The sequence below is a fragment of the Pelecanus crispus genome, chromosome 1 (genome assembly GCF_030463565.1).
Source record: "Pelecanus crispus isolate bPelCri1 chromosome 1, bPelCri1.pri, whole genome shotgun sequence".
In the NCBI taxonomy this organism is placed as follows: Eukaryota; Metazoa; Chordata; class Aves; order Pelecaniformes; family Pelecanidae; genus Pelecanus; species Pelecanus crispus.
In genome coordinates this window covers 205528337-205552742 of record NC_134643.1, presented here as the reverse complement: position 1 = coordinate 205552742, position 24406 = coordinate 205528337, and the positions used below count along the sequence as shown (strand labels likewise).

Genomic DNA, 24406 nt, shown 5'->3' with positions numbered 1-24406 from the left:
GGCACCACCAGAAAAGGCCACACACCCCCTTGCTAACTCTTGAGTTTTATATTATTGCTAAAGAGCATTACCGAAAGCAGAATTTTCAGAATTTTAAAAACAAAGTACTTCAGTTTAGGAAACAAATCTGTATCTACAATTCTGGACTACAGGGTGAAAGGGGAAGAAGAGCACAAATAACATTTTAACTTCAGAAGAATGACTTGAATCAGATTATATGTTCTGTCAGTAACACTTTGAAAACAGCCTTACAGAGAGCATAAAAAAAATAAAAGGAATGTTTTCTTGTGAACTATTAGTCAGTCAGATGATTATGTCATTGTTAATATTTTTGAGCTCTGTGGCTTTTTCTCTCACTACATGTAAACACTTACTGCATTAGTGGGTGAAATTAAATTGAGGGAACTACTTGAACTATTTGTTAAGATGAAGCATTATTTGGGGAATTCAGAAAGTGCCAGCAAATGGTCTATGCAATTTTGTTCTTGCAATAACACAAGACATGAAAAATGTGGTATTTGTATAAGTTCTGTGTAAAAGGTATTAATTTGCTAATAGCTTTCTATTTTAATTTGGCAACATATATGCTGATTTGCTTATTACTGAGATTCATATAAAAATAACTAATACAAAAAGCTCCAGGAGTCATTTACACCGTCCTGTGTCTCAAATCTGTTCACTATACAGCAGAGAAATATGTTAGTGTATTTTATAGTAGCAATAGTTTGTTGTACTGCCTGTACCATTGTACTCATTTAAACCCTTTTATATTTTAGAACATGCTAATTCAACAAGGCAATTTGCTCTGCCAACTGGACTAGTAAAAAGAAAAAAAAAATCCTTAATGTGGCTCCAGATTGTCTGACACAAGGAACTGGGCAGTGGGAGAAAACGTTTTTTTTCCCAGCCCACAGGATTCATTTAAGAGGACTATTTCATTTCCATCTGCAGCTGTTGACTGGTGTTTCTGATCCTGTCAGAGTGGGGCTCCATCACAAACAGAGAGTAAAATTACTCTTTATTATTTTTAACATTAGGACTTTGGATACAAAGTAAATGCTCACCAGAGTTGACAAACCATTTATTGACCTTGTAGAGAAACACGACTGCAGACCCATTCCCCTGTACAGTGTTGCACTGAACACAAATAAATTGTTTGCACACTTCTGGGTAGCAGGACTTGTATTTAATAGTCTGTTGTATAAACCTCATGGGTTTTTAACTCCTTTGATGCTGTTTTGTATAGACTTGATGATATTATTACCCAGGTAGGAGCTGCTATCACATAGTGCCTTGGTGTCTATATACAGAAAGATTTTAACCCATTACTGTTATTAAACCACAGAATGTCCATCCTTTAGAGAAAAGAATCATAATCGTTAAAGCAGGAGAATCAGAACAAAAGAATGACTCAGACTAAGACTATGCTGGTTTTTAAACTTGCTACTTCAGCTCTGGTGGACAAGCAAAGAAACCCCACACTCAGTTATGATCCCAGATACCCACAAAGACTGAGTTAAGAAAGAGCCCCCAGTTAACAGTATCCGCTGTTCGTGGTAAAGCCCTGTGTAGTCCCTGCCTTAAGGGCTGCCTTTGTAATTTATCCAACGAGCCTAATGTACAATACTGAAATTGCCCTTCATTAGCAGGGTGGAGTCCTCAGCAATTAATGCAAAGTAGAAGAGCTTCAACAGGAAAAGTAGGAGAGGTGCTTAAAGCTGAGCTTCAGGCAAAGGAGGCAAGTGAATCAAGGTCTCCCATGTTATTTGGGGAGTGTCTGATTGCTAACATGCTGCCTAAGGGAGAACTAGGAAGCCACACAGCTTCCATTTCTGAAAGTCCCTTTTCCTGGACTTAGACATCGACCTTCAGGAGCAAGCCCAGGGCTGTTGGCCCTGAAGAGAATAGATAGCTCTACTCTACAACTATCTCTCTCCTCTCTCTTCTCTCTCTCTGTCTCCCCCCTTGCCTTGTCTCTCTCGATCTCTCCCTCCCCCCCCCCCCAACCAAGCCCTCAGCTGCAGCAGGCTTTAACAGAAACCTGTCTTCAGCATTCCTTTAAAGTCAGTTTAAGTGGTTCCAGCTCCATGTGCAAGGTTTGGAAACCAAATTATGGGCAGACTCAGCTTATTCATTGGATAGAAAGTACGAGTATTTAAAATAAAGGACAGAAAATTCTATTGCCTGTGCCAGATACCTAAAACCTGCTGCTACAAGCAACCTGGAGGGCTGTAATGTCTACAGTCTTTTATAGATGTAGTATAAAAGCAAAACCAGGACTTCAAGTCCTTAGAGAATTCAGCCGCTATCTAGTTTCAAAGGCATTTGAATTGTCATCATACCCATGTTTCTGACATCAAGGAACATACGCCCACTTCCACGTGGTTCCATAATACTCATTCACCTAATCTAATCCCTAAATGTTAGCCAGATACTGTAAGTAAGTAAATTAGTTACAATCTGGCTATTCTGCTGGCAATAGAAACGTAGTCTTTTAAGTTATGCATTTTAAGCTTTTGTTATGGAGGCACATTTTCAAAGCTGATTTGCCACTTGATACAAAGCAAGGGATTGAATCCAGGCTTTCCAGGTATCACGAGAGTAACCTATCCTCTAAACTACTAGGTATTTGGAAGCCACTTCTGTTGCAGCTTTTGCATTGAAGTTGCTCTGGTTTAGTCGACATTTTTACAAAGCTGTGGTATACAGCTAGCAAAATCAGGGTGCAGTTCCCTGGCTAGTAACACTACTAAACATTATGCCACCTCAGTGAGACATGCAGTAACTACTGCCTTTCTTCTGCAGATAATCCTTTTGGACTTGCCTCAGTTCACAGGTGAATTCTGAGTAATACAGAAAACTAAGCAGGTCTGCTGTATCCCCAGCTCTGCCATCCTCCAAATCACCAACTTCCCCGCCTTCACTTTTTTAAACTTCATTCTTTTTTTCATTATGCTACAAATTTGACATTGGAAATATAGTTGCATTATGTAAGTTGTGCAGGTTTTGTAAAGCATGGATGTCACTGAAGAACAATTTTGGGATTTTTCCTTTTAGTTGTGGTTAGTGGAGAAACAAAGTTTCTGCTAAAATTACCACAGTGTAATCAGCTGATGCTATAATCTGAATTGTTAATCTCAATATAGTTCATACATCACTAAATTATCATTTCTGATATCTCCATGCGGATGTCTTTCCATTTCTCTTTAATACTTCAAAATTATTGTTTCTACCTGAGTCAAACTTCAGTGAAATTACAGATTAACAAAAAATTATGGCACAGGAAAGAGTACACACTTCTCCAGTTTATTTTCAAAAATGTTATCCAAATGGAGAAAAAAAACCCAACACTACCCAGCATCGTGAATTGTATTGCTTGTATTTTTTTTTCCCCTCAAAAAGAGTTATTTACAGCAGTTCTTGTAACTGGTTGGGATTGTTACACAGTGGAAAAGTAAAAATATCAAAATGGTAGTAAAATTTTATTGGTGATTGCCCAAACACAACCCTCTTTGTTTCTATTTCACACTCCTTCAGTATTGACATTTGTCTATCTTTATATAGCTTTATGCAAAAGGAAATTGCAAGAATTAACTGAAAACTGAGTTCTTGAATAAACTTTATACATTTTTAAAAGTCTGCTTCTCCTTTTGTGTTCAAACGAAACAGAGCTTAAATGAATGTTTTCATTTTTAAAACAAAATTATGCTCCCAGGACTCTTAAGCATGTCAACTGTACATTATGTAAAAATAGGAATGAAAATCTTGGCCCAAACTAAAAATTTACTTTCCAGAATTTAGAAAATGCTTTACAATTAGGTTTTATTGGACATCTAGAATTCCTTCGTCTTCATCTGTAGTAGATGAAAGTAAGCAAAAAATTGTGCCAGTGCTACTGAATTAATCATCCAGGAAGTAAATCAAAGAAAAGATAAACAGTTTTCATGAAAAACTCATTGACAGACACCACATGTGACAAAAATGTGTGTCGTCCTCAAATGAAAACATCTACTTTGGCTGTCAAGTTTAATTATTTTTTAACTATTACTTCTGCCTGTGTTCCACAATACCAATCTAGCCATCCTGAAAGGGTTCAGATCCAGCAATAGGAAATCTCAAAGTTGGTACTACCCTCCTTTAATTGCAGCAATTACACTAGATTTTATTAAAGCCGCGTTTAAAGCAACCCAAGTACAAAGTGAATGCAATCCTTATACTAATAGTTCTTAAATCCTAGTTTTCAAATCACCATAGTAACTTTATTTTGATGATGGTTTGAGTACAAATATTGCAAAACTGCATTTCTTTATACCAACAAACCTTGCCAAGGCTTGTTACAACCACAGTTCCTTAGATTTAGGCTACTAAATGTACAGTTAAATCACTGTCCTGTACCACTGATCTTTGCTAAACCCCACAACTATAATTCTAGGAGACAGGACTGCTGAAGCTGCTTTTCCTAGACACATTACTGGTACCTGTGGAAGATAACTAGGACATAGACCTGGCTGAAAAGACCTTTTCTCTCATGTTAACTTGTGTAATGTGCAGAATTACTTGTAAAATGTATTTTTTGTGGTACCTACATGCTAACGTTTACTTCTACCAACCCTTACCAAGGAACCATCACATGCTAACTGTTCTGAGCTTCCATGCCCAACTTAAGAACAAATACGTTACTCTGCATTTCCCAAGGCTTCCAGCTGAGCCAAAAGGAAGCATGAATTAAGCATTTTATTTATTTATAAATAAAATGATTAAATGGCGCTTATGAAATCAGTTTCTATCACAATACAGTTTCCTGGTCTCATAAGGCCTCTTTATTTAGGCTACCTGTTACAGTGAGTTAAGCAAATAAAAAAAAGAGGAAATAAGAGACTTCCAACTGAGACGCCACTCGTCTGTCTCTCTGCATCCATATGTAAATTTTATTGCAACTGATTGATGGTATCAACCCAGGATTAATAGAATAAATTAATTTTTCTGTGTCATTAGGTTTTCTTGCTCACCTTGGTTCAGTATTTAAAATTACTTCAGACCATTAGCTTCCTAAGAACTGGGACCATTTTCTTTCTCACAGTGTCAGCACTCAACAATATATACAAAATCAACAAAAATACAACAAAATAGTTTAGTAGTTCTGCAGAGCCATTTTAATGGTTCATAATAATACTGGGAAGGCAACATAAGTTGCTTACAAAACACAGTTATGTGCTTAAAAATATTCCTTCCTCAAGATCTCGCCTAAAAACAGGAAAGTGTTCACGTTGCTCCTCTGTTACTTGTTTTCATGCTACTGTGCTACCTTAAGCTTCAGTTCCATTTAAACTGAAAAACACAACAATAACTGTTTCCTTTCCTTAGTATTTTGCTTACCCAGAATACTATTCATCTGACTTAATGCACAAAGTAAAAGCCACAAAGGAATCTGTTTAAAAAACATAGGGAATTAACTAAACTGATTTATTTCATGGCACACTGGGATTTGTGTTTTACTTACATGCTATTTGTTGCAAAAAATCAGCAAAATGTACTACTTCTTTGAGAAAACTGCAAACATTTGTCATTGCAAGAAAAAAGCATTTTTCCTTTTAATAGTGCTTTAATATTTTGTACAATTATTTAGAATGAATTGAAAAGAGACTGTGTATTTACCGATATAAAAGAAAGCTTGAAATAATAGGTAAATATAGTCTACTTTATAAAACCAAAACACAGACTGAAATATGTTTGCATTTTTCTTTATTAAAATTGTGGCACTTAATATTTAATAGCAGAAATAATAATAGGGCTTCACAATCAGAAGCAGTATCATTTTCCAAACATCACATTTCTTCCCACTACAATTTGCAAGATTTTTCAGAAGAGAACAAGCCCTTTATAATTTGCCCAAAATTGAAGAAGCCTTCATCATGATTTTTTATTTTTGGATTGCAACACTGTCGCAGCTGTATCAGCCCTGCAAGCTCACTGTTGTTTATGTTCCTTTGTACTCTGCAAGTTAAATTACAGTTTCACTGTGCTGTCAAGTAAACAATTGTAATAGCATGTCACTGGAAAACGTTTAACATTTAACATAAATGTGGCTGATCCAGCAAAGAAAAACCCTTCCATTTAGCATTATCCTTCCATACTTTTTAATTTTTTAATTTTTTTTTACAAATACCTAACGTTGAACATATTGCATAACATTACGAAAAGTATTACAAACTAGAAAAGAGTGTGAACGAAAAATCAGACTTCTCTAGGGCTGTAGTGAACAACAAAATAAAAACAGCATTACATTGCAGCACCTTTAAATGTGTAACAAAAAACAGTGCTCTGTGTACACCAAAAATGGGTTGCTGAATTGTTCTATTATCAATGTTTGTTCATGGAAAAAAATATATATATGTACACACACAAAGGCACACACAGAGGAAAAAAAAGAAACTCAAGCGTTTAGACATCTGAAAACTGAGTTTTGGTGTTCAAAAAAAAAAATCGTAAAACACCATATAATAATATTCACCAATTTTGTATCATCCACGTGCATTTCTCATTAAACAAAAGATGACAGGCTCTAGAAAAAAAGTCAATTAAATACTTAATTATCTTATAATAAGGTAAATGCAATCAATGCATGACATGAAGTTGCATGTTAAATCAAGTATCATTATTCAGCATTAAAATAACTGTACCAGTTCACAGGTACTAAACTATCCTTTAAATGTTCACAATGTGATGCTGCAGCAAATTTATAATCAGATCCAGCTGATAAGAGTATTACTATGAGTGACACGAATGTCCACAGAACACAATACAGAAATGCTTTGGAGCAATACCTCCAAAGTTATTTTCATTTCCATCCCACCTCCTGTTTCATAATATGTCCAGTCTTAAGATTAGTACATTGAAAACTGACATTACCATTTGGAAACATTGTATTAAATGAAATAAAATCTAATAAAGAGTTATAATTACAGGCCTCATCTAACAGAAAGCTAAGCTTTGGTTATATAAAGTGCAGTTCAATAATATGCCAATTAATCACAACATTGTACATACAGCTCATTTTTGCAGCTCAGTTTCCTTGCAAATTTTAAAAAAATATTCATGTTTTACAGTTTGCTTATACAGCAGGCTCAGTTAAAAAAAAAATCCCATTTAAATAAATTTCAATTCCAACTACTTCAGTACCATCCACCTTTGTGCTCTATGCTTCTGAACTGCTTGGCAATGTGTAACCTCTTGGATGTTCAGTAATCTGCACAATCGCATTTGTATCCCATCACATGAAATACCTAAGCTCTTGACAACACACTTCCCTAATCTTTTCAAATCTCTTATACTTTTTGTTGTATAAAGTTTTCAAGTTTTATTATGATACAAGCAGTACATTCCATCACTCTCATAGCAACTTCTGAAGTAAACCTATCATTAGGAATCTGTGGAAAAGGAAGTAAGTCAGGATACCTAGTTTTTAAGCTATCTACTCCATAAGCTTCCAATGTCTGAACATCATTTGCAAGCCCTTCAAGTTGCTGACTATATTCCTCTATTTTTTGTGCAAGGGCTGCTGGTTTTACGTCTTTGTCCGATTTGCCCTTCACAGCGTAGTCAGCTGCAATCAAGGCTAGTTTAGTAGAAAGGTAGCATTTAAAGCATACCCATTCGTTGGCATTTTTATGAAGGTCATTTCTTGCAGCTGAAAAGTTAGCTCGGGCCTGCCTAAGCCATCGACGTGCCTCTACAGGATTGCCAACAGACCTGAATGTAGGTGGGACAAAAAAGCGTTGTGAGTAAGATGGCCCCGTGGAAGATGGACACTTTTCTTTATACTGTTGCCTTTCAGATTTGTGGCTTGTTGCTTCTTGATTCCATGAAGTATAAAATCTCTGAAATGAAAATTTATCTGACTGAAATCGAGAAGCAGAGGATGAAAATGGTCTTCTTGAGGCTCTGTCTGTATTTTGATCCATAAAGGCCTGTTTTTCTAGCCTGTTAATCTCATTCTGTAAATGTTTGAAAACTTCATTAGCTATATCAAGATTCTCTGCATTTTTATCTGGGTGCCATTTAAGATACAGCCTCCTTATAATCTTTTTTCTTTCAGATTCTGGAAGCTTCCAAGCTTGTTCAATCACAGATGTCACTTCTCTTAATATTTCTGGCAACAAGTTTGACTTTATCTTTTTTGGAGAGTAATGTTTTGAGGACATTGTTTTGTGGCTCTCTCTACCAGTGAAGACAGGTGGAATTGTCCTTGGTCCATGTGCTGGAAATTCTGTAGGACTGGTTGGGGTAGAAGGTGTGCTATCCCTGCTCTGAGAACTTTCCTCCGGTCGTGAAAATTTGTACAAGTCAAGAGAGCTCACTATTTTATATTCGCTATATCCAATATCAATCTGGTAAACCTTCCCTAGAAAACTGGGACTTTCATCATCTTCTCTTTCTACTTCTTGTACAATGATTGCATAGGTATAAGTTGGTTGATATGATCCATATATATCACCACCTTCAGCATCAACAAGGTAACCAACATATTCACCAGGATAAAATACATTCATTGGATCCATAAGAAGTGTATAGTGAATTTCAGCTGGTATAGGAGTGCCAGGTGTTGGTAGTTCAAGTTTTGATGGCTCAGAAGAGTCATACTTCACTCCTAAACTGTCAAGCTTCTCACTGATCCGGTAAATATCATTACAACCCAGCATGGCAATTAAATACGAGGTATCAGAAATCAGGTTGTCAGTTGCAGATTTTAAGGTCATTGCTAATGCCAACAGGAAATTTATGTCTTTGCTGTCAGAATGCTGTATGTAAAGCAATATTACTGCATTTCCATATCTCTTCAGGAAAGCAAATGTTTCACTTTTGCTGTGGGGAATAGGAGCAAAACCTTTAACTCTTAACGTTGTTTGCAACTTCTCAAAACAGGAAACTTTCAAACCTTCTCGCAAAGCTTTGCAAAGTCTTACTGCTTTTTCTTCATTAGCTAAAAAAGCATTGTCGTTTTCATGCTTCATAATCCTAATGAGTCCTGTGATGAATTGTTCTGAAGACAACAGTAACTGTAGCCTTCCCTGCAAAGAACATAATGCTCCGAACTGACAGATTTTGGGAGACTCTTCATCCAACTGTTCTTCAAGAATACTGCTAAGTAAGCGAGGCCTCAGTTTTTGAGGAAATAACATTATCAATTTAGTATGAAAACCATGGTCTTTGCCTAAGTAACACTGGCTAAGATCAACAAGCATTTGCACGCCAATGTTACCTTGGATTCTGCTTTTGTAGTGGGGTGCATCATCAAAAACTAAGATACTAGACTTTACCAACCTACCATCTTGACTGGGAAGGTAAAGGGCAAAATCCCTCATATTCTCAAGGTCATTCCTAACCTTGACAGAATCATTCTGAAGACTTTTGAACAGGCCAGAAACTACTCTTTTAACTGTGCGCATTTCATTAGGATCCAATTGCTTTCCTTCTGAGTTCTTGAATATGCGACTTAGAACTTCAACATACTGCTTTGTTGAAATAATATCTTCAGTACCCAAATGTTTAAATAACTGATGGAAAGTACCAAGTTCTAAAGGAAGTTTGTAAAGATAAGGTTTAAAATCAGATTCATACTCAAGGTTTATTACCACCTCTTCAGGCTTAAGAAGCTTCCAACCTTCTTCCACCATTACAAAAGAAACTCCTCGAAGCTGAAAGCGGAATTCCCTTTTCTCTGTACTAAGAAATTCATAAATGCTTCTTAGGACCTTGGCCCTAGTTTTCACCATGTCCTCATCCAAAGTTGTTATATTGCATATGTTCCTGCAGTTATTGATAACTTTGTCCAGAGGAGGGTCCAAATTAACATTCAGCATTGTTAAAACTTGCTCAAGTTGTTCTTGTGTACCAAGACTACTTCCCTCTTGCTCTTTGATGTTTAAAGGTGTTGCTTTCTCAGGAAGAATGGGACATGAAGTCCACAGCAACTGCAACACATCAGTCTGTTTGAATTTAGGATTCACCTGTGCCCCATTGAATCGTATAAGAGGAAGTGTCCCATTAACTTCTTGATACTGAGGATGAAATCTAACAAATTCTGCTGGAGCTCGTTCAGGGCACAGAAAAGGAATTAATGACAATTCCTTCAGAAAATTTCCTGACAAAAGGTCAGTTCTTTCTTGAAATATGTGATGGAGGAGGACATCAACAGTATTCTGTAGTGTTTCTTTAGACCAGTTTTCTGTATTCGCTCGCATGCTGATCTCCTTAGCAAACTGTAATAACTGTTGCTGTGAAATGATGAATTTCAATCCAATATGTCGTAGAAAAGTTACCCATGACGGAAGGAATGCAGCTTGATTTTTTGGTTTTGTAAGTTGTTCCAGTTTCTTAAAAAAATCTTGAGGTATAAAGAATTTTTCAGGAAGCATAACTTCAAAGACTTTGACAGTCCTGTCATAAAAATATTTTGCAGGTTTTAATCTATTGCTTGCATCATGAATGATCAAAATGCTTTCAAGCTTTTCAAACAGCTGTTCTTTCATTTCTGAAGTTTCTTCAATGCTAGTTAGCCTATTCTTTAAGTAGATCAAGTGTTCTAATTTTGCATCATAAGACAGACTTTCAATTTTTGGCAAAAGATGTTTCAAGTACACTTCAAGATCATCCACAGAGACACAGCCAAGCACAGTATACAGATCTTTCAAATGAACCTTCTCTTCAAGAAAAGCTGATGAAGTTGACTGTGTCCATCTGTCTACTTCTACTGATGGGATGCTTTTCGTGAGGACGTAACACATCCCGTATTTTGAAATGCTGATGTATCGGCCACTAATTGATTTATAACATGGAAGAGACTTTAAAATTTTAATGTCATCCTGAGATGTCAAATGACATAAATTGCAATTGAAGTACATTAAGAGAGCCTCAAAGTCACTTTCTGCTAACTTTTCAGTCCTAAAAGTTGATGTCTGTACCATATATTGTATGGCTTTCAGAATGCTTGAAGGATTATCTATATTTGCTGTACATCCCGACAACAACGGCACTAAAGCACTGTCTTTGGAGCAAATTTTGTTCAATGCCAGCTGAATACAGCCTGTTTTCATTAAAGCATGAAAGACTTTATCACTCTGCGCATTTGGAAAAACAGCTATATGCATAATGCTGAGGGGCAGCAAAACATCACACTCTGGCACAACAAGATGATTAGCTGCAACAGTAAACCTTACACCTGGGAGCAAAGTCCAGTCCTTCAAAGTTTCAACAACATCATCAAATTTTGCTTGCGTATCTTCTTGCTCTTCCTTAATATTTATAGACTCACTAATAAAATGCCAGGCATTTTTAAGCCAAGATTCACTTGCAAAGTTTTCCTTCCATTTCATACAATTTCTAGTTTTATATTCTCTAGGCAACACAGATGGTAACAATTCAGCAAAACTTGTGATATCAAAGACTTTCGCTACTTCACTGCTAAGTAAAATATTGTTGTATCTCAAATACAATGTGTTCATAAAGAGATCTTTGCGAGATGGAATCAGTTCGTGGTATGTTGTTAAGAACTTCGGTCGCTTTGAATCAAAAATCTGCAAAACATTGTCAAGAGTAATAAGGAGTGGCAAGCCCTCAATTTGGATTTCATTTTCTTCTGCATCTTTAAAACAATAGTCAACCAGAAGTTTGAGACTATGGAAGAGTTTCAAATTTGTCTGCTGAAGGCGACAGGGTAACTTTCCAATGTGGCAGTTAGAGTCTGGAAAAGAAAATGTCATCAAAAATAATCGGACATCAGCAGGTGTCACGTAGGTGACAGGAATATCTGCATCTACCAAACAGTGGTATAGATTTGCAGTTTCATCACAGTTATATACCAAATTAAATCCAATTTCTAAGAGTAAATGCTTGAGTCTGTAAACATTTTCAGCCACTGTCTTCCGCGTTGTGATGTTGTATTCTGTGTTCTTGAGATGTTGCAATTCATCTTGTAGTAAATTGTCAAAGAATGGCCTGCCTTTGTTCACAGTAGACATGTTAACCCATGTGATGATAACAGCAGAATGCAAATCAGAACCATCAATATTTGGAGCTCGCATCACAGGTAAAAGACGCTTCAAATCTTCATAAATGCAACTGTAAACTGCTTTCACTAAACAATACCAATCTGGCTGAATATCAAGTCTATTAACTGGAAAAAAGGATAAAAATTTTTTTAAAGTGTCTTTCACGACATGAATGGGTGTGTTTTGCAGCACTGATACTGTAGGATCAGTGCCTGGAAAATACCGTTTCTTCAGCTGAATCAGCAGTTCAACATATGCTGGTGCTATCAGCGCTGTCATTAGGCTACTGTTCCAGTCACTTCTTACTCCAACACCATTATCATCACGCCATAGATTTCTTCTTGCAGAATCCAGAGCAAAGTGTCCATTCACATGAAAAGGCAACCCAGTTTCTAGAGATAACGGTAAGAAACAGAACGCTCTGTGGGGTTTCTTGTAATTATGAGTAATGCAAGCTGCTACCCCTCCACGTGGAAAAAGAGTAATGTCCTCATTCTTGTGGGCTGAAACCACGCTTTTGGATACCTTTTCCATGGCAGAAAAGCCTGACCTGTTACAAATTAACCAAGTCGTAAGATTCCCTTCTGAGTCTTCGGTATCCATTGTGTAAGTAATCTGTTGCACAGGTATTTCACTTAGCTGCTTTTTTTTAGTTACACTGTCAATTACAGATGCATGGAATTGCTTTCGTTTCAGTCTGTCTCCATCAGTGATTTTGCCTTGTACAGAATACAACACATTCAGTGCTCCTGTTGTTTTTTCTATCTCACAAATAGAAATTTTTTCCATATGGTTCAGAAACATTAAGAGTTCTGCTCCATCTGTACGCAGCTTATCTAAAAGATTTTGGACCATTCTATCTGAGCACGGAACTGAGGAAATTTCTGATACTTTCGCCATTTCTCCATTTCGAAGAGGAAACCTAAACATTGTGCAATTATCCAGTTTAAAGTGATTTCCTAAGTAGAGGTCCAGTACATCTGAGAACTGTGTTCTGAAATCTGCATCTAAATCTCTAAACATGCGGCCAGGACTTGTTGATGTTGAACCTGGTGCATATCTAGCATGAGGATCAAAAATACAAAGTATGTCATTGCCAGATATGAAAGAAGGGCAATCAGTAATGTGATAAACAGAATTGAAACCTATACCATATTGTCCAGTTTTACAGGGATTTCCTACTTTTGTACCTTTTCCAAGGTTCTGAATTCCTCGAATATCATCTTCTGTAAAAGGCTGATTGTTGTAAACACACAGTGCTGGTCCCTGCAGTGGTGCCCATTTCTCATCAAATATTCTATCAGCTGGATGCTGTCTAGGATCAAACACAAAACAGATCTCTGTAGCTTTTGCATCATCTGCATTCTGAAGGAGCTCTTTCAGCATTTCTTTTTCTGAAGGGTAGGCATTAAGAATGCTTTTAATTCTACTTGTCAATTTTTCTTTCTGGCCAAATTCTGTTCCAAGGGTAGTAAAACAGATATTGGATGCATATCTTTCTAAGGCTTTATGGCGTTTTGGTATTGCTCCAAGCTTTACTGCAACTTCTCTTGGAATATCACCATGACAATATTTAACAGTTGTGTCTTTAACTTTAATCCATGGACAGTCATTGTAGCACAAAGATTTTGCAGGCAGAAGTGCAAGACGAGTATCAGGTAACAAAATCTCGCCATACTTTTTCTCACAAAATCCCTGCTTCTTCTCTCTAATAAGCCCCCATATTCCTTCACTAATTATTCTCCTGCAAAGCTGAAAGTTGTCTTCTGTTAGTTGTTTGGTCCCTCTTTCCTGATTTATTAATTCCAGAACTACAGCAAAATCTTCAACTGTAAAAGCCTGTCTTACACCCACACTTTCAAATAGCTCACGGAAACTATTTTTGTATTTATTAGGCAACTGATAGAGGTAGGGTGCTGCTTCAAAATTCAAATGAAAAGACACTTTTGTTGGATCAACATACACATTCTCAACCAGAATAAAACTACTGTTTGTCAGTTGTTCAATTATCATAGCTTTTGTTGATTCATTCTCTAACATTGCTTCATGTAGATATTTGTAACAAGCATTAGTGATATTTTCTTGATATAATGTGATTCCATCAAATGACTTTGCAACTTCTTCTAACTGACTGATGACCAAATTAACAGCTGGTTTCTTCAGTAAACCCAAAAATTCTTTGACAGCTAATGACAAAGCACCACAACCTTTAAAGGAGTGGGAATTTTCATTAAGAATTGGTTGTATTAAGCAAACTATATCTTGATGATCAGCAGTGAAAAGATAAGTTGCTGAAAACATTGCTTCAGGCTGAAAATCACTGCCTTTCCAGTGCAGCGAGAAGCCTGCTGGTTTGCTAAGGAAAGGAAGGAAAGCGATGGTTTGACATTTTGCAGCAAATTCTTTAGCTCTAGGGTCCCTAGATTTTAGTTTTTCATCAATAAGACTCAATATAATACTGCTTCTGAGACAAGCTGCAGCATGATCAATCTTGTTAATTTCAGCTACTGATTCTGCACGTTCTATCAGATCTTCCCATAAAACATCATCTTTAGCCATTCCCAACTGAACAAGTTTAACCAAAATAACTGGGTTAAGATAATCCTGAGTGGTGCCATAAGGAAATCTTCCATCTTCAGCATCATATAACTTTGCAACTCTTCCTTCAGGATGGATCAGTCTTGATGGTGTAACTAATGGATGTCCATCCAATGAACAGGGAATACATGGAGTAACACGAAGAATTCCTGAGAACTCCTCAACTTTTTCATTAAGAACATACCGCATCAAAGGATCACGCAGCTCTGCATCAATTTCCTGAACATTAGGGAAAAATACCTCAGAAAAGAACTGTTTCTCAGAGAAAGTGTTCTCCAATAATATGTATTTGCATCCTGCTTCTTCAAACCCTGTCTTTACCCAGGAGGGGAGATCTACAGCACACAGATTTTTGGAACCAGTTTTTTTAAGGTACTTCAGAAAGATCTTAAAGGCTGATGGTCCAACATCCGGTCGTTTGAGTATAGTCTCGTCTAAAAACCTTACATTCTTCATGGAAACCCAAGAGAAACCATCAGAAAACACTTTGATCCCTTCTTTGCCTTTCATATGAGCTATGTCTTCATAAAACCCTTGACAAATAACAGAAAAATCATCATGAACTGAATCGGGATCTGGCCACACTGCACAGTAGTTGTAGTCAACTAGCTCACCATTGATTGCCATGTCACGTAGAACACAAAGTGCTTCTATGTAGGCTTTTACAATAACATGCCTCATGAATACTGTATTCCATCTTCCTTTCGTGTCTGTTTTCCAGATCTCTTTCCGATTTGAAGTAACTGCAAAGCAGCCATTTATATGAAAAGGTAAGCCTGTTTTTATTCGTAGAGGTAAATAGCAGAATACTTCACCCATGGTGTTGCAATTAGGTTTCACAATCCACTTTTGATCCTGGGTTTCAGACAGCAGCACTCCTACTCCACCACAGGGAACAAGACCTAGTCTTCGTCCACTTTCATGTAATGAAAATTTTAAAGCATCTCCAGTGTCCATGCAAGAACATATAAGCCATGTTGTTGAATCTACTGTTTTCTGTGGCAATTCATCAGCTGATCTTTTGATCTGTCCCGATTTAGCCATTTCAAAGAAAGAAGCTGGATCATCTTCTGTACCTCTGAAAAGTGGAGACTGTAAATCAGCGATCCGCCTAAATACATGGTGAAATTCTTCTACTACTATCTGTAAGATACATGAGGACTTTGGTGTTTCAGTGGGAAACTTTTTGTTACTGCTGCTGCAGACCTTCATGAGTTTAGCCGCTTCCTTTAAAACACTTACATTTGGTGCAGTCAAGGCTTTGGAAGAACACAGATTTTTTTTGATAGTGACAACATCTTGTGCCACCCCAGGATCATCTGCCTCAATTTTCAAGTATTTCAAAACCATTGAATTTACACTCTGAGCAAATATTATCAGTCTATGACCACAAATGCTAAATTCATCCACAAGAGAGTAAATGTCTGCTGTATTGTAACATGCACTGCTGACTTCACTCACTTTAGCTTCCTGCTGAGTTCTAAAGGACAGCCTGAAAAGCGTTCCTTTGTAGCTGTAAGGAGATTCTACAGTCAGTGGCAGCTGGCAACCAAAAACTCCTATAAATGGCTTAAACTGATTGGGAAATTTTCGCAGCCTCTTCTGTTGTTTACTCCAGTTGATTTTGATCCCAGGGTTAGATTTATCTCTAATATGCTTACTGATATGGTTAACATTTGGATCAAACATAATCATGAACTCCCGGCTCAAAATAATAGGAACATCAGTGATATGATAAACAGAATTGAATCCCAGTCCAAATTTTCCTACTTTGTCAACTTCACTCCTTTTTAAAGACTCTCCTAATCGAGTTATATTTAGGAAATCAGAGTCGGAAAATTCAGAATTATTGAACGACCACAAAGCTGGACCATGACATGCTGCCATTCCTGGATCTAGAAGATTCTCTCTTATATCCATATTTCTTCTCATGTCAATCAGGAAATTACATTCCGTTGCATTAGCATCATCAGCATTTTGAAGAAGCTCTTTAAAGATATCTGAAATGGAAGGGTATTCTTCCAAAATGTTTTTAATTCTTACAGTCAGAGGCTCTCTTTGTCCAGACTGCTCAAAACCCATATTTTCTGGATTAATCAACCTTGTGCTAAGGCATGGGACATTTAACCACTCAGCGGTTTTCATTGGTATGTCTTCATGCACCAAAATTATTGGTTCAACAGAATCTTCAAGCAAATCGTTTAAGTCATCAACTTTGATATCACAATAACAACACTCATGAATTGGCCTCATTGCAAGTTTATAAGGAAGTTTGCCACTGTATAGTGGCATGGGTGTATGCAGACTTGCAGGAATCTGATTGCTGTACAGCCATCTTATGATGCTCAACATAATGTGAAGATTTTGTTTACTCTCTTGTTCTGAGAGAGACTGCTCACTTTTTAGATATATTTTCTGAATGACCATAGAAACATGGTCTGGTGTTAACTGCTCAATTGAACCACAGCATTTAAACAACTGGTGAAACTTTGCCATAGTTTTTGGCACATAATGTAGATAAGGCTGAAGATCAAGATCAGGTACTGACTTTATTACTGCTTGTGTGAGGGAACAAAATGTTTTACCTGTCCAAACCCAGGGAAATTTCAGGGCTTTAAAAGCTTCTTTGCCTTCTTCTAGATGATCATGCATAAATCCATAAATCTCAAGCAAGACATGCTGAAATTGATAATAGTCCTCATCGCTGAAGGTTTTAGAACTGTGCCAATCGACCACCACCTTGAAATGCTTTAAGACTGCTTTTATGCTGGGCTTGGTGGGGATGCCAAGTGCTTTTTCTATATCCAACAGCACATTTTCCACAAGAGGAACTGAGGAACCAACCAAAATTGCGTGAGATATATCACACATTTCTGGTGGTGAACACAGATTACAATGATCTCCTTTCCAAACTAAGGATCCTGGATAATTTGGAGGTCTTTCCTTACATGCGGGAATCCATTTTATTTTTTTCAGCACAGCTTTTGTTTCAGATGAGTGAAGCAGCGTATGGTTTTTGTTCAAAATCATCAAGAGAGTTCTTGCTTTTCTTAACAGTAAATCATAATTGGTGTTAGAGTTAGCATGCAAACTTTCAATTTTATTTGCCACTCTCATAATATCACTTTCCTCGAGATTGGCCTCATTTTTTAAGCCTATTTGTCTCAGAGAATGAAGACTATCCGAAGATGTAAAACTAACAGGGGGGAAGCAAATTTCCTCCTCAGCATAAAACAGATTTTGCAGAAGTTCTACCTCAGGATCAAAGAGTTCATTTGCTGACATTATCTTTTCCTGTGAAATCTTAATAAACTTTAATGATGTCAGCCAATCTATCACATGCGTATTCTCATTTTTCAGAAAAGTCAGGTTTTCAAGCACCCATTGCATTATCTGTGTTGTTTCATCATATGAATAAAAATCACTTCTAATGTCTTGTATAACAAACTTCAAGCAATCTGTGCTCTTTAGCTGTTCTATTTTCAGCAGGTTAGCTAAGCGAATAGTAGCTTCATCACTGCTGTCAATTATTGGAACAGAAAATCTTAGACAAGGAGGAATTTTGGCAGTGTGGTGTAATACCTTACTACCTTTTAGCCCAGTAAAAACAGGGATATTTTCATCAGATGATTTTTCAATTTTTTTAAATATTAGCAATTCCTGAATGATTCTTCTCTCTTTTTCACTTGCATCAGTTAAACTAGCTAAGAATGCCCTAAGAGCATCTTTATGTGTTGATGGGAATGATGCAACCTGACTGCATAGTTTCTGTAAGGACATTTTTTCCATTATTTGTAAAACAGCACTTGGTAACGGTGGATGCACATATTTTTTTATAAGTGGATGTTGGATAGAACTATCCAGCTTCTGAAGCACAACTCCACCAACTTTCTGAATAATATCAGCTAAGTATTCTGGGAGCTGAGTCTCAGATTCATCTTCCAGAATGATAGGTGACGGATTCCTAAATCTAACCAGTTCCACTGATGTTTGGTTTTCCTCCAGCAGTGTCTTGGGGATAAGCGGCATATCATCAAACACACTCAGATCATCAGAAAAATGTATATATAGGTTCTTCCAGACCATCTTAAGCCAGGAAACTGATGGGTGATTTTTGTCTTCCAAACCTGGATACCACTGTACCACCATGTCTCTCCCAGGCCACACGCTATTCATAACTTCTTTAATGAGACGGGCAAATCTTTCTGGGTTCAGAAGCTGCAGCTGAGTGCACGGCCTTCCTGAAATTTGAGCAAAAGGGCAAAGCCATGAAAATCACAGAGCAGAGTTACATAACAAAGTGCTTTCGGTTGTTCGGGGGGGGGGGGAAGAAAAATACAAAAATAATTTTAAAAAAATTCTAACTTGTGCCCTGCCTTTTCATTTTGTGAAAAAAACTGTCAAATAGAACTGCAAACACCAGCTCCCCTTGCTTTTAGGAGTTAATTAAAACTCCAGGAAAAGACATTGCTTTAAACTTCACCTTAGAACTAGTCTGTTCATCCATTAGCAAACTCCAGGTCTGAGTTAATTAAAAGTGAATACATTCCATATTAGTATAAAATTAAAAACAAACTGACAATTATCAATATGTTATCTCATTTGTTAGTTTTACACAAAAGTTCTCAGGCATACATAGCAACTACGGATTTACAATCAAAGCAGAAGTTTCAAACGTATTTTTTTGTTTGGTTGATTCTTTACACTACTTGGCTAGCAGTAAATGAGAATCTAATCCTTTTTTTTTTTCTTTCATTGCAAAGATTCAAATAGATTTGAAAGATTATTTATTAGATATAGCAAAGAGCAGCTCAGGTGCAGATGATCTTACACTAAAACTGACAAGCAACAAAACTCAGTTGTGCAAGGAGTGCTGAAACTAAGTTTAGATGTATATGCTTTTATTCTTATTATCAAAGCCCTCACTAAAAGAAATATATGTTAACACTCATGCCTTAATTTTAAGACAGCTTATACTTAAAAATTACAGAATGTCTGAGGGTAAAAGAATAGTACAGAATATAAAAATACCACTACAATTCCCAACAACATCAAAAACAATGACAGAAATGGAAGCAAGGCATCTATTTGAATTTCAGATCTTTCTTCCATCTAGATAGCACTGCCATTTCCTTAAAAGCAACAGTCCAATTAAAGATATTATCTACTGTCCCTGCTCTGCTGGAAATAGGTGGCAAGATGTCCTTCAGAAAAAGATTTTTTTCCTTTCATTTCATGCCTACAGAGCTATGCATTCTGTTAGTTCTATTGAACAGAAAACATGGGTAAACAGCAGCCTTGTGAAAGCAAGAAATACCTTCAGCAGTGGGCCAGCAAGGTAAGAATCTACTTAAAAGCTAAGCTTAAATCCCATTATTTGAGCACGGATCTTTAGAAATACTGTTTTAAATATACATGTGATCTTAAAATACTGGAAATCTTCCTGCATGGGAATTTATTAAAAAAAAAAAAATATATAAATACACCAATGAAAATATTGATCACTTCTGTGTGACATAACTACTCGTCAATATGCATTTCCCCTCAACTGTATTTAGAACTCTCTTTATAATTATCTTTGGTAGCTATCTTTTGGGAGCTGTATTTGGCAAGTTTTGTTTATATGCAAGCTGGGGTAATGAGAATAGCTAATCACCAAATTCACACAAATATCAAGCTTCAATCCAAACCAGTACATCTTCAGTTAATAACCGTACCTGAAAATCCCCAGAGAAGCTGTTGGGCTAGAATATAATCAAATTCATTTTTAGAAAACAGCTCGTGAGTTACATATTAACACACTAAGTATACAAACAGTTATTAACTAGAAAAATACAGTACACATTTTAGGAGAGAAAAAATAAGATCTGGTTGTCTTTGCACAACACAATAAAAAAACTGCATCCCATTTTCTCAAAGACATAATACAAGATAGTTTCTATTTCTGCAGCTGTATCAGGAATCTCTCTGATATAGTTTCTACAGCTATGTAAGTAAAATTCTTGACAGGTAAGGTTTCAAAACCTGCCAAAAACCCCTCGAATACTTATTATTTATAATTATCTACAACTTTTACAGTACTGCAGTTGTACTTTACAATTATGCAAAATCTTAGAATGAAGAATAATTCAGGAAGAGGTAGAAAGAACAGAAAAGTAGGCACTACATTCTTGCAAAGGATTACCAAAAGTCCTTAGGCATTTCTAGAAGATTTAGAAGAATAATACTTGTCATATTAATTTACAAAAATATGTTCTAATCAGTGAGAGGCATGCTACCAACCAAGAACAAGTCCCTAGAAAAATGCCATTCAAAGAAACTGCCAGAGGAAGAAGAGAGACAGAAGCAGGACCTTAAATGTGACCAAAACCCTTCCCAGGAACTAAAAAGAGTAGATAGACTTTGTTGCAACTCAGAGACTAAGCCTGGAAGTAAAGGAATGTCTTAGAACTCAGCAAGGGATTCCTTTATGAATATATACGTTTTTTTCATTTTAGTCACCTCTGCTTTTTCTGTTTAAGATGTATTCAAGCATATAGTCTGTCAAACCTGGATTTTGTTTCGGTTGTTTTGCTCTGTTTTTTTAATTTAAGCATGGTCTTAAGACTCCTTTGTGACAGTCACTTGGAGGAAATTGTCTAGGATCAGTCAATTTAAGGTATCATCACAAGGAACTGGCATTTTTCAAAGCTAACGTTGCTGTCTTCCACACAACTTTTCATCCATCTAGTCTCACTGTGGCTTTCTTGATCCCTATGTATTTCTGTTCTTCTAAAGTCCCAGCAGTTAGTACTAGAGTAAACAGCAGTACTTTATGGCTCTATCCCAGATTAAGAATATTCACTGTTTGGATACACAATTTAAAGTAGTCACTACTTTCAACAGTTTACAGTCCGTAGTAAAACAAAACAAACTAAATTAAAGATAGTACTGGGGGAAATTAATGGTAAAAAAAAAAATTAAAACAAGCATATTCTACTGCAACAATAGACACAACACCCATCATATAATATGCCCATAAGGTTTTGACAGTTTTGCTTTTTAGAACAAAGTTTTGCTTTGTAATAGTTTCAGACTTGCTGTTCTTCATATTTAATGAAAGACCCGGCACTGATTTCATATCTTCTATACAATTTATATTATTTAAAATATTTACACTGTTTGTGCAATAAGTCACTCCCAATTCTTTCAATCTTTTCATAGATGCTTTGCCATACTTAAAAAATTCATCATCTTAACCTCAGAATTATCTTATTTTTCTATTATTTTTGATAATGAAGCAATGATCAAAGCATGGAGAAAGCAGTAGGTTTCCAACTGAACAGTAAGAACAATAAACAGAGAACATATAAAGGATTGAAGGGGAAAAAAAGGTCAAACTGAAGGAATAGAGACTGTGACTGAATGACTGCAGACCATGATAAAGGGTATCAAAAAAAGCAAATCAAAACAGTGATTTACAGTATTCTATGTCTGGTTCTAATGTCTTCAGTCTAAAAAAGAATTATAATAAATTGAGCAATTTTTTAAAAAGAGACACAAGGATCTTTTTCTGAAAACCACATTTTCCAGACATTGAAAAGTAAAATAGCTCACCATATACTCACACTATTTAAAAATAAGCTGAAGAGTGACTTGTTTTTAAATTGTGTTTACATGAAATGTAGATTCCTGGAATGCATAGATGACAACTTCCTAAGCCAGGTAATAGACACCCCTACCCAAGGGGACGCGATACTGGACCTGATGGTCACCAATGTAACTGAGCTCATCGGTGATGTCAAGACTGGAGGCAGCTTGGGCTGCAGTGATCACGCGTTGGTGGAGTTCACACTCCTGAGGGATATGGGAAAAGCAAGGAGTGCAGTCAGGACCCTAAATTGTAGGAAAGCAAACTTCCAGCTCTTCAAGGAGTTAGTCACATGGACCCCCTGGGAGACGGTCCTCAGGGACAGGGAAACGGAACAGAGTTGGCAGATCTTTAAGGACACCTTCCATAGAGCACAAGAGCTATCAGTCCCCAAGTGTAAAAAATCAGGCAAGGAAGGGAAGAGACCAGCATGGCCGAGTCGAGACCTGCTGGTCAAACTAAAGAGTAAGAGGGAACTGCACAGGCAGTGGAAGCAGGGACAGGTATCCTGGGAGGAATACAGGGAAACAGCCCGGTTGTGTAGGGAGGAGGTCAGGAAGGCCAAGGCGAGGATGGAGCTGAATTTGGTGAGGGACGTAAAGAATAACAAGAAGGGCTTCTACAGGTGTATCAACCAGAAAAGGAAGGTTAAAGAAAGCGTACCCCCCTTGATGAACAAGAAAGGCGACCTTGTATCAGCGGATGAGGAGAAGGCTGAGGTACTCAACAACTTCTTTGCCTTGGTCTTCACTGGCAACCTCTCTCCTCACCCCTCCCAAATCGATGGACCAAAAGATGGGGACCAGGGGGAAAAGCCCCTCCCACTGTAAGGGAAGATCAGGTTCGAGACCACCTGAAGAACCTCAATGTACACAAGTCTATGGGACCTGATGAGATGCATCCCAGAGTCCTGAGGGAATTGGCTGATGTAGTTGCCAAGCCACTCTCCATGATACTTGAAAAGTCATGGCAGTCAGGTGAAGTCCCTGCTGACTGGAAGAAGGGGAATGTTGTGCCCATTTTTAAAAAGGGAAGAAAGGAGGACCCTGGGAACTACCGACCTGTCAGCCTCACCTCTGTGCCTGTGAAGATCATGGAACAGATCCTCCTAGAAGATATGCTCAAACACATGGAGGACAGGGAGGTGATTCGAGACAGCCAGCATGGATTCACCAAGGGCAAATCCTGCCTGACCAACCTAGTGGCTTTCTATGAAGGAGTAACTGAATCAGTGGATAAGAGAAAAGCAATGGATGTCATCTACTTGGATTTCTGTAAAGCGTTCGACACAGTCCCCCACAACATCCTTCTCTCTAAATTGGAGAGGTATGGGTTTGATGGGTGGACTGTTCGATGGATAAGGAATTGGTTGGATGGTCGCATCAGAGGGTCTTGGTCAATGGCTCAATGTCCACATGGAGACCGGTGACAAGTGGGGTCCCTCAGGGGTCCGTACTGGGACCGGTGCTATTTAACATCTTCATCAATGACATAGACAGTGGGATCGTGTGCACCCTCAGCAAGTTTGCAGATGACACCAAGCTGAGTGGTGCGGCTGACACACCAGGAGGATGAGATGTCATCCAGAGGGACCTGAACAAGCTGGAGAGGTGGGCCTGTGTGAACCTCATGAGGTACAACAAGGCCAAGTGCAAGGTCCTGCACCGGGGACGGGGCAACCCCCGGTATCAGTACAGGTTGGGGGATGAAGACATGAGAGCAGCCCTGCAGAGAAGGACTTGGGGTACTGGTAGATGAAAAGCTGGACATGAGCCAGCAATGTGCACTTGCAGCCCAGAAAGCCAACCGTATCCTGGGCTGCATCAAAAGAAGTGCGGCCAGCAGGTCGAGGGAGGTGATTCTGCCCCTCTACTCAGCTTTGGTGAGACCTCACCTGGAGTACTGCGTCCAGCTCTGGGGCCCTCAGCACAAGAAGGACATGGACCTGCTGGAGCGGGTGCAGAAGAGGGCCACAAAAATGATCCGAGGGCTGGAGCACCTCTCCTATGAGGCCAGGCTGAGAGAGTTCGGATTGTTCAGCCTAGAGAAGAGAAGGCTGCGAGGAGACCTTATTGCGGCCTTCCAGTACTTAAAGGGGGCCTACAGGAAAGATGGGGAGAATCTTTTTAGC

At 37.7% G+C, this 24406-nt stretch overlaps 1 protein-coding gene across 2 annotated transcripts in view; it reads right to left on the bottom strand.

The window, feature by feature from the left end:
* Window positions 1–7325: 7325 nt before the first annotated feature.
* The window catches only part of SACS (sacsin molecular chaperone), a 28047-nt gene continuing 10966 nt past the window's right edge, over window positions 7326–24406 (bottom strand). Inside the window, exons 5-6 of one of the 2 annotated variants that reach the window (XM_075725396.1) lie at window positions 20363–20389; window positions 7326–18886 (exon numbers count right to left, since the gene is read on the bottom strand). In XM_075725396.1, coding sequence (XP_075581511.1) covers window positions 7326–18886; window positions 20363–20389 — 11588 coding nt within the window. The remainder of the gene's footprint in view (window positions 18887–20362; window positions 20390–24406) is intronic. The other variant, XM_075725389.1, reaches the window with a different exon arrangement.